We start from the raw sequence: 11,642 nt of genomic DNA on the forward strand, positions 1-11,642 counted from the left end.
CATAAAAAAATCATTGCCCAAAAGTGTTCACGAGAAATTTCCATTTCTCACACGAAACTACTTCTTCAAACTGCTGTGAAAAATAAATGAATAGGCTTAAACAAACAATCAAAGATATTTTAACATAAAAAAAAAGGTATATCCTTCCGATTTTTATAATAGCGGAACACTAGCACCACTGTTGGTGGTAGTTTGCAGAAACTTTTCCAGCAACCCTCATAGAATCTGAAAACACTTAGGTAGATTTATTGTCTAAGTAACATGTGTCTCCTGAAGACCAACTAATTGACTGGAAGCTGCTGTGTGAAAGTTTGTTATTGATAGATTCATTGTCAAGTGACACATTTCACTTGCTACTTTGGTATGAAAGCTTCCTTAAACTTTAGTCGACGACTGAGAAATATAAAATGGGCTATACCAGTGGTTCCCAAAGTATGTGCTGTGGCTGGCTTACAGGGGCACCGTGAAAGGTTCGAATATTTTCATTGAAATGGCACTTGTTAGTCTACACACGGTTTTAGAATCGGACTCACATCAATCCAAATATGTGCTTATTGAGTACTTTTTACATGTATAATGTTTCTGAATTTGAAATATATGTTTATTTTTTAAGTTAAGGCGAGCAACCTTACCACACTCACTGAGCATTGCAAGTGTTAGACAGGCCTACATTCTGACTTGGTTGCTGCGGAAAAATCTTATGCTTTCTTGCAAATTTGGTCCATTTGGCATCCATAGGGTCAACAACACAAGAAGCAAAATTTCAAAATTTGTTTTCGTAAGCTGGTAACACTCCCCCCTCTCTAGAAATATCAGCCTATTTTCAACAGAAGTTTGTATGGTTGTAGGAATGTACCGCTACTACATTGTTTTTATTAACTTTTGTCTATTGTGGTAGCCACAGGGACATATCGAAAAAAAAAAAATTATAGAATTTCAATTCACTTCTGCTGAAAGCAGTCATTAAAAAAAAAAAGGATTTCATGCAAAAATTAGTTCTCGACCTATGTTCTTTTTTGTACTTGATAGCAAGTTTGAAAAGTGCTCGTCCATAGGGGCTAACATGGAGAAGAGACTTCCACCAGCTAAAGGTTAAGAAAGTATAATAAATGTGATGATGTGGAAAAAATACCATAAATCAAACTGCACAAAATGTGGTTAACAAACCTCTGAGGTACGCAACATATTATGCTCAAAAGCATAAAAATTATTCACAACTGTTAGTGTTGTGACACACTGAAACGAAATAAATTTGTTTATCTCAATGGTAAACTGTGCAGAAGCACCAAATCTTCGCAGGGGAGGCACAAAAACTTCTAAAAAAAGATTTCTTTTCCTCCTAAAGTTAAAAATTTATTTAAAAAAATAATAAAATAACTGGATCTTTAGCCATGGTGGTGATCCTGAGTCCATATACAGATCAAGAGTAAATATCTAGAATGAGATGAGGCTTGTAATTTCCAAACATGTACCCACATTGGATAAACTGTGCGACGTGAAGCAAGCTCATACATCCCACTGACCTTGCTAAACATTACAATGTGTCTGTTATTAACATTAATTATCCAGGTGTCCTTACTGGCTACATTTACCTTTTTTCTCATGAAAATTCTATCGCTGAGTGAATGGATGATATTCAACTTGACATCAGACAGTGTACTCTGGAAGAAATCTTGCAAATTCGCGCATGTTAAGGAAAGCATATGTTTTCTTACAGCGAGAAAATTTGCATTTCACCACTTTACATGGTTTCTGTAGGGCTTCGGGAAAAGTACACATTGCTCATATGATCACGATAATCATACTTTAATTCACTTTAGGCAAGGCCATACATACTGTAACTTGCTACCCAGCATGTTTTCAATGCAGAATCTTATCTGTTCGACTGAAATATGGCACTAGAAATTATGGGGAGGAAGTTGTTCGCTGAATATCATCCATTGACACTTGCTTATAAATCTTAAAAAATGTACATCATCTGTATTGATCTCATATTTCTATTACTTGTATAGTATGTGTACTGGGCCTCCCTGATGGTGTAGTGGTAACGTTGTTGCCTTGTAATCAAGGGATGCTGGGTCGATAACCTGTGTATCAGGATCACCAATATCACTGTTCTCATCTGATTCACGATGTGAATCATTGTCTGACTCATCACTTTCGTCATTTGTAATAAATTCGGCAATTTCAGCATCGATAAGAGCACTCGTACTTGCGCGACTAGAAGCCATTGCAAACAATAATAATGGGCAAAGTATACAAAACAACGACCGTTCTCACTATAGATGGCGGTAGTTATTTACAAGTTTCACAAACTCACATGGCAATTCCACGACTCAAAACACATACGCTAATCTTTAGAACCAGTATACTCGCCCGTAGCATACACGAACATAGTTGCTTTGTACCTTCCAACATGGCAGTAGCTATCAGTGATCAACAAATTTGAACCTGCATTGTGCTGACGCCAATCTAAAAATAGGAAACTAGTTGGGCAAGTATACTCGTCCATAGCATATGAGTGTATTATTCCTTGGATGAGTATACTTGCCGGTAGCATTAAAAGGGTTAAACTCTAGGTCCAGTCCCAATTAGCCTATCTGTGCATAAAAGTGGACTTAATAGGTATTCTTCGTGAGTGTCCCTTGGTCAATTTCATATCATCCTCATCTTCGCAATTAGCCAAGAGTGACAGAAAAGCTGATCACATCACCTTCATGGCATGGTGCAAAGCACAGGGGAGAACTCACTTCATGGTTAGGAAATTTTAAACAGTTTTAAATCAATTGCTTGCCTCACGAGTAAAAAAAATTACCACTTGCCGATGTATCATTTAGATGTTCAAAACTAATATTGAAATTTTCTTTTAGGCTTGAATTTGGTGTTTGACGGCCATTTTCAATTCATCACACATATTCCTTTTGGTACAGATGATGTTCCCTATTTCTGTGTTGCAAATTTAATTGGTTTTTTGGTTAATTTGAAGGGATCACTGCCTTCATTAAGAAAAGTTATGGGATGGTGCCACTGCTTTGTTCCAAGAGGAGGGGGAGGTCCAATTTCTCCCATCTGGCTGCATTGATATATATGTTTCTTGGCTTGAGTCATCTGCTGTGCTTTCTGCAAATAGTTGTTCTGATTTTTGTCACCTGGCGGCAATTGGCAGGTTGGGCTGCCTGCTGTGTTGTGCTGCTTAGCGCATCATGGTTTGTGTTCCTTTGGTAGGTGATAGCAGGTTGTACAGGAGGTCCGTATTTATTCTTGCTGTCTTGACTTTAGCACACTAAACTTCAAAAAAATCACAGACAGCAAGAACAAATGCATATCTCCTGTACAACCCTGTATCTGCCCAAGGAACACAAACCATGCTGAGCCAGCCTTTGAGGCACAGTGGTTAGCACAGCACACTATGATGCCAGGGGTCCCAGCATGGATGATCTTTACGAGTGTTCCTTCATTAATTTTGTCATATTACTAATCCTCTTCGTTGCAATTAGCCAAAAGTGGCAAAAAAGCAATGTTAAATAACAAAAATGAAACAAACCACGATGCACTTAGCAGCACAACACAGCAGAAAATCCAACCTGCCAATCACCACCCTCCAGTAGCGCAAAAACAATGGAAATTGTAACTGGCAGCAGACTAACTCAAGCCAATAACCAGGAACAAAACAAGTAGTGATGTACTACCATATCCAGCCCGTAACATTTGTTAATAAAGGCAGTGGTCCTTCGAAACTATCAGAAAAATCAAAACCATTTGCAACACAGGAATACGGAACATCTGTACCATATTAAACCACATTTATTGTGCTCACCATGAATATATTCCTTCTTGCTTATCACCATGTTCTACTCAAGAGATTAATAGCTTCTGATCTATAGTGCAATGAGTACGATGGATTTTTTTCTATTTCTCACCTTTGGGGCAAAAAATACCATAAATTTAACTTAATGTTTAGTGCAAGGTGACAGACAAATCGGAAAACTATTGAATATTTCAGATATCTACACACCCATTTTTTTCTTGAAGCTAGAAAAATAAATTAAAAATAGCAAAGGAAGAATTAAGCAACATGTGGAACATCGGAGCAGGATAAGGAAATCAACCCCCCCCCCCCCCCCGGTTTATTAGTGAACAACTGTGAGTGTGTGGACACTAAAAAAGCTTTGAATACTTGTAAATACAATATGGAAAATATGCATTCACTGAGAGTAGAACCATATTTAGTGCTGTATATTTTTTTATGCTTCTATCCAAAAATAAATTCATTGAAACCTAGACATGTTCACTTAAATTTTGCAAAGTTAAATTCAGTTTTCTTTTCATATAGCATACATTTATGTAAAAATATAATTCTCCTATCAACATTATTATGTGAGTAGATTATGCAGATTCAGTTATGTTATCTTAGTATACCCCCCTGAAATATTTTAGATTTGACAAATTTTGAGGTTGATGCTTTTTTTAAATAATATTCAAACCTTTTTATACATACCAGTCTTTTTTTTCAAAAGCAAAAGAATGAATCAAATCAAGTATTAGATTTGAACAATATCAGACCAAAGAGAAGTTCAGATGCTTCAAATACATTAATAAAAAAAATATATCACATAAAGTACATTTTTTACTTTGGTGTTTAATCTGAAAAGTCCGTGTTGACACAGAAACTATGCAAAATTCTAAATTTCTGCATTATTCTTTTAGCTAAAGAAATATCTTTCCCCTGCTCATGTTGGTTAGATATGAATACCTTAGTACAGTGTGACCCCAATTTTACATTTTTTTGCATTATACGCTTAATCTTCATGGTTTCAATGAAGGTTTACATTTTCCCACATTTTAAGTTTTATTATATTGGTTTCCTGAAAAATGTAAAACTGAAGTTCCACTGTATTTCCATGTTTCTTTCTACTTTTTTTCATGTATATAACAATTTTTTTAAGTCATTACACTCGATTGGCTGATTTCCCTTCGCAATTCTACCACTTTTCACTAATCAAGAAGATGAGGAGTAATGATATGGTGAAATTGATGCAGGGACACTCACAAAGAATACCCAGACCAGAATTTGAACTCAAGACCCCTGGCATCATAGTATGCTATGCTAACCACATGCAGCTAAAATTTACATGTACAACAACTTCTGTAACCTACTTTTTGGTGTGAAATTTTGCCACAATTTCACCTTAAAACGAACAACTTAAAACCAACATTCAGCTTTTACACACACACACAAAACTTTCAAACATTAATTCTCACTTATTTCTAAACTTACAAACACTTCTGTCATCCTCTCATACACCTTGCCAAAAACCATCCACCATACAAAATGCAGACCTAATCTTTAAGCATAGACTAATGTTTACAAAAATAAGAACTTTTAAGCAAAAAATATATTTTGCACTAAATCAATCAAACATATAAAAAAGCAACTTACATGAGATCAACTATTCAAAAACATTCATTTCTTACATGTAAAAGTGAAATCATGTGTGGTACAAATTAGCATCCATATTATATTTTCAAACCAGAAATGTGCACATCACAATGGCACTTATTTTCAAGTCCTATCACCTCTTATGCCATCATAACGATATACGATATTGCAATTGACAAAAAGATAACATGTTTATAACAATTTTGTGACTCAAAATAACATCTAAAACCTCAAATCAAGATGGGATTTTCTGCATCTGCTCGTAACCAACCTTAACCAAATACTTAAAGCTGCTATTGTTTGTAAGGCTCACCAGTTCATCAGAATCTAGAAGTTTTTCCAACGGTATTACAATCTCGTGGACTGGATCTCCCATCAACATAATAAGATCAATTAACTTGAAGAAAAGGGTCTTCTGACATACTTCCAGTGGGTTGTCCATATCAATATCTGCCCAAGTGTCACGAAGAACTGCCTGACACCAAATAAAATGCTTCAATTCTTCCTTCTCCATATCATCGTTGACGTACGAAAGGAGATCAAGTGCTTTCTTAAAGTCCAGCTCGTTTGCATCCCTGTTTTCATCAGAGGCATACAGTCTGATTAGTTCTTGTGGAGAGAGGACCTTCTGCTTCTCTACATCGTAGCTAAATGCTGTGAGAACAGGCTCTGGAAGATCCTCTTGGTACCGTGTGAGGTCTATTTCAGTGTTCAAAACCTCCATCTTGTTTTTCTTGCTCTCCATAGGCTCATCGGAAGCCAATAACGCCAGTTTGGAAAGGCTCAGCATAGTTTTCTTGCGCCTCAATAGCTCACTCTCATTTTCCGCCAACTGCTTCAGCGTGTTGCTGGCTTGCGAGTAGTTTCGTAGCAATACATTTTGTAACCACGAAAGGGATGGATGGCTCTCAAGAAATTCTCCCAACGCATGCTGCTTCTGAGCATCTTCTGCACCTCGGAACTGATTCAGCAAACGACCCTGTTTCTGTTCACGAATGTACCATCCGAATACAAACTTCGAAAAATCCTGATTAGCAAATTTCTCCATGTAATGATTGAGCCTCTCTCTATTTTCTGTGAGCTCACATATCTGGACCAGGATCTGGAAGTCACAATACTTCTCCGCAAGAACTGCAGCTCGTTCAAACTCTTCGTCTTCAATAAATGGTGAGATCAAAGCATATCTATCAACTTCATACTGGTGGAAATATGTTTCGTGCTTCTCTGTACCAGATATGCTTTCCAAATGGCTCTTGCGCCCATCAAGAATAATGTCTATGATGTTCACAAGCTGATCATAGAGTTGGTTTCTCAGTAACAAGTCACCAACAGAACGAGCTCCGTTGTTCAAAGTTACTGAATGCTGCAAGGTTAGAGCATCACGCAATCCACATTTCCCAGGTGCTGAGGTCCACGGTAAATACTCACACAAAGTGACACTGGATGACGAAGGCACAGTGGAAGAGAAAATGGATGCTTTTTGTTGACGGTATTGTATCACATCTTGGAGTACAGCCAAAATAATAGTGTTAGCTTCAGCTATTACCTTTGCTAAGTTCTGTGGCTGCGTGTCACCGTGTATTAGATCCTCACATTTCTTGCTCAATACTTGAATGATTTCATGAACCCTCGACACATCCCTGTAGAAGAAATCCTGGTAAGTGAGAGCACCAACAAGCTGTATGTTCCTCTCTGTAAGTACATGCTTGATTGCTGTATCTACTGGTCCTACCAATTTTACCTGTAGCATTCGCAAAGATATGGCTGCCACAATCTTTTCAGCATGCTCGCCGAGTACCAACGATGTTGCCTTCACAATGCCATCAAATGTAACAGCAGAAAATCTGTTCCACAAACCTATATTTTTCAAGAACGTAACATATAACTCATGTGCTTTTTGCTTGTCTTGCAACTGGTGAAGTATTTGTAACGACGTTGGAGCTCCAACAGTAGTGGTGAATCCTTGTGTATCAATTTCAGCCCAACGTGGGTCGCCAGCAGGTGAATCATTTACTATTTCATGACTTACTTTCACAACAACTTTATCCAATGATGCATCAATGTCTATAACATGTTCTTCTTCCACAGGAAATAATTCATTGACAAGAGCTTCAGCTTGCGATAAATTTTTGCAACAATAGTGCAGAAAAGCTGCTTTCAGACGTGCTGAACTATCCTTATGCACACTGAGCTCTTCAAGGTCAGCTACAGATACAGACATGTTCAGCGATTCTGACATTGACACATGATCCAACGTGGGCCCTTCACTCATATTTAAACTTGAATTCAAGAACTCTACATTACCTCCCTCCATAGACACAGAGACAAGACCATGCTTCTTTGAAAAAAACACTGGCACATTCCCACACATACCAGCACCTAAGATACAATCTCCAGTACTTACAAATTCAATTTTCTCATGTTCTTCACTGACGGATGAATGCTGAACTGCAACAACAAATTCCTTGTTGTACAACAATGCAGTATTGTCAACCAAGAGAAACTGGAATTCTAAATTATCGCTTCTATCATCTAGATAACCAGCTACATTTTTCAGAACACAAAAATTCACAAATTTTACAGGAGCAACATTATCATCGGTATTTAGTAGTCCGAGAGCATAGTACTTTTGTGGTGACATGTGACTACTTGTTCCTGCTGCTAAAACCATTATACCTTTCCTAGCAGGCTGCATGTCTAACAAAAACATATCTTGGTCACCAGTACTCCCAATGTTATAATGACCCAGATGAACATCAAAAGCCTCATGAACCATGCGATTGATGTCACATTCGTATACAAGTCTCTCATATTCACCGTCTGTAAGTACCCATTTTTGCAATGTCTGTCCAGCAAGAATAAACAAATGCCACTCATCATCATCAAACCCAACACCATGCTTATTCATAGCTACAACTTTTACAAGCTTTGCTTCAGTAATCTGCATGGATCCAAACAACAAGGATGACATACGGCGACCGATACCACCCAACCATCCCTGGGGAGGTTTAAGTGAACGGCAACTAATCGTATGCCGTCCACCTGAAAGAACTGGCTGTACTAGCACAATTGTAGTTGTGGTAGTTGCCAATATGCAACCAATTGGTGATATGTCTGTTAGAGAATCACACACTTGTCCTTGTAGATCTGCACTACCTTCTACAGATGTCCCTTCATGTGCTACGCTTGGCCAGAACCTTACTGTACCCTCAGGAGACACAGCTATACATGATGGCACCTGCTTTCCTCGTGGAGTAAAAACACACACCAATTCAGCTCGATGGGCGAGGTCACTTGGTGGTAAAGTTAGCTCACGACACTGGCTGTTTACTATTCTTCGCTGTCCATCTTGAAGATACTGCCAAATTAGAAGACGACGACCGCACACAAACCATGCCCAACCTGATGCACATAACCGAACGCTCACTGCAACACTGCGTTCTGCTCGTTGAAGAGCCTCAGTTACAAGGACAGGAAGTGATAAACCAAATCTTTCTACAGCATGGTGAACAGTTTTGAAAATCACTTGTGGAGAGTTATTAGAAAGAGCAGATACGTTAAGGCTACTTTGATTTTTTCTAGCTTGTCCGTGTAACAGTGATCTTCTCCTAGCGGTGCTTATCCCCGATCTTGGTGTTACAGATCCGAAACTTTGTGACTTTGGCCTAAACGGACTTCCACCGGACTGCAAAATACTTCTATCCATTTTTAACCGAGAATCGAAAATCTTGAAGCAAGTGACGATACAAACAATTAACGGTTACAATTTCCCGGCATCACGAACACACACCACGATTTCTCACAGACTAGTGAGAATTGACAAAACATGATCGGGTAAGTAATATGTGTTTTGCCTCTCTCCGAGCGAAAGATAAACATGCAGATTCCGAACGAAAAGTGGTCTGATCGGTACCGATCCAGAAAGCAGAAGTATGTTTGGTTGGTATCAGGTTCAGGTGCCTGCAGTCTCGTATCACTCCTTGCTTTAGTTTTGAAGCCAGTGGGCAGAGCTTAAGTTGGTCGTCGCAAGATGGCCACATCTACTTCATGACTTCAACAGACAGAAGAACATTGCATCGGCTACAGCGCCTATACATCGGCTGCTGCAAGCGCCCGCGGGCTGGAAGCCAGGCCCGTAGCTAGAATTGATCTATAGGGGGGGGGGGGGCTCACGGTTTATCAGGGGGAGGGGCTTTATAAAATGAGTGACTTTTAAAAAAAAGTTTCACATTAAATAAAGGTAAGCTATTTTGTGTGTGTTAAGGGGTCATTAAGTTAATATAAAACATTAAATAGAAATATAATACAAATAGTACCCTCTTTTTCAATATATTCTAAAACACTCTCATCTCTCGAAGTGTTAATTGAATGTTACTGACCTCATTCCTTACTAAACACTTCATAAACTTTTGATTACACAAATATTTGTATCCCATATGAAAAATGCACAATATTCAATAATAGTGACCACAGTACATACCTCTGCCTTAAAAAAGTTGGAGTCGGCGATTCTTCATGTTGTTGAACCTGTGAAGAAGTCTGGACATATCTATGTTCGATGCTCGTTTCTTCTCAAATGCCAGAAAACAAGATTTGCCAGGCGCTTGCTGCACATTGACAGTCTCTGAGGGCTATGATGCGGGTTAACACAGAGAAAGTGGATTCACACAACGCTGTACTGCATGCAAAAGTTCTTATGCCAGCAAGTAGAGCATAAGTGTCTTCATAGGCCATTCTAGTTTTGTACAGTTCTTCAAAAGTATCAGGGGAATCCAGTTTCTTGAGATATGCATTGGCAACAGTTAGTTCCTCTTTTGACGGAATGGTGATTCCAAAGGATGATAAATATTCAATATTGCTAAATTGAAGGAACTCAGCCGATGATATAGCCTCCAATAAGACGTATATTTAGACAGCCCCCCCACCTTCTCCGATTTGCACCAAAATGGTGCCAAACGTTAGTGCATCGTTTGTGCATGAATGTGCACGCAAAAATTTCGTTTGTGCACAAGGGGAAATCCGAGATATTAACACCTTAACTTTTGGGGTCAGCCCCCCCACCTTCTCTGATTTTCACTAAAATGGTGCCAAACGTTAGTGCATCGTTTGTGCACGAATGTGCACGCAAAAATTTCGTTTGTGCACAAGGGGAAATCCGAGATATTAACACCTTAACTTTTGGGGTCAGCCCCCCCACCTTCTCCGATTTTCACTAAAATGGTGCCAAACGTTAGTGCATCGTTTGTGCACGAATGTGCACGCAAAAATTTAGTTTGTTCACAAGGGGAAATCCGAGATATTAACACCTTAACTTTTGGGGTCAGCCCCCCACCTTCTCCGATTTTCACTAAAATGGTGCCAAACGTTAGTGCATCGTTTGTGCACGAATGTGCACGCAAAAATTTCGTTTGTGCACAACGGGAAATCCGAGATATTAACACCTTAACTTTTGGGGTCAGCCCCCCCACCTTCTCCGATTTTCACTAAAATGGTGCCAAACGTTAGTGCATCGTTTGTGCTCGAATGTGCACGCAAAAATTTAGTTTGTTCACAAGGGGAAATCCGAGATATTAACACCTTAACTTTTGGGGTCAGCCCCCCCCCCCCACCTTCTCCGATTTTCACTAAAATGGTGCCAAACGTTAGTGCATCGTTTGTGCACGAATGTGCACGCAAAAATTTCGTTTGTGCACAAGGGGAAATCCGAGATATTAACACCTTAACTTTTGGGGTCAGCCCCCCCACCTTGTCCGATTTTCACTAAAATGGTGCCAAACGTTAGTGCATCGTTTGTGCACGAATGTGCACGCAAAAATTTCGTTTGTGCACAAGGGGAAATCCGAGATATTAACACCTTAACTTTTGGGGTCAGCCCCTTCACCTTTGTGTTTGTGGGGGGGGGGGAGGTATGAATGACTTATTTGAATTCCTCCTGGTTAATATTCTTTATTCTACCAAGCTAAAGGTCCCGGGTTCGATCCCCGGTCGGTTCAAATCTCGAAACGTTTCTAACTTTGGAAGCGGCCCCGGCGACCACCCAGCATCGAATGACTTAGGTACCAGGGGGAAACCCTGGGGGTATAGCGGTCAGGGGCGTGATGCTGATCACATCATCCCTAGTCACTACCAGTCAAGAAAGTGAGGTGTTACCCCCACATCCCCTATAGCTACGCCTTCATGGCGTGGTGCTAAGCACAAGGCG

General features: G+C 39.4%; 1 protein-coding gene across 1 annotated transcript; it reads right to left on the reverse strand.

Annotated features, from left to right (window-relative positions):
• Positions 1-5,041: 5,041 nt before the first annotated feature.
• Nup133 (nuclear pore complex protein Nup133) lies at positions 5,042-9,261 on the reverse strand. The gene has a single exon (XM_083126530.1). The coding sequence runs from the start codon at positions 9,144-9,146 to the stop codon at positions 5,676-5,678; it is 3,471 nt and encodes a 1,156-aa protein (XP_082982656.1). The 5' UTR covers positions 9,147-9,261; the 3' UTR covers positions 5,042-5,675.
• Positions 9,262-11,642: the final 2,381 nt, after the last annotated feature.

Source organism: Lepisma saccharinum, chromosome 8 (genome assembly GCF_977018435.1).
Source record: "Lepisma saccharinum chromosome 8, izLepSacc3.1, whole genome shotgun sequence".
NCBI classification, from domain to species: Eukaryota; Metazoa; Arthropoda; class Insecta; order Zygentoma; family Lepismatidae; genus Lepisma; species Lepisma saccharinum.

Bases quoted from the DNA above. Each gene is read 5' to 3' on its own strand.
- Nup133 (XM_083126530.1), bottom strand. From the start codon at position 9,146: ATGGATAGAAGTATTTTGCAGTCCGGTGGAAGTCCGTTTAGGCCAAAG.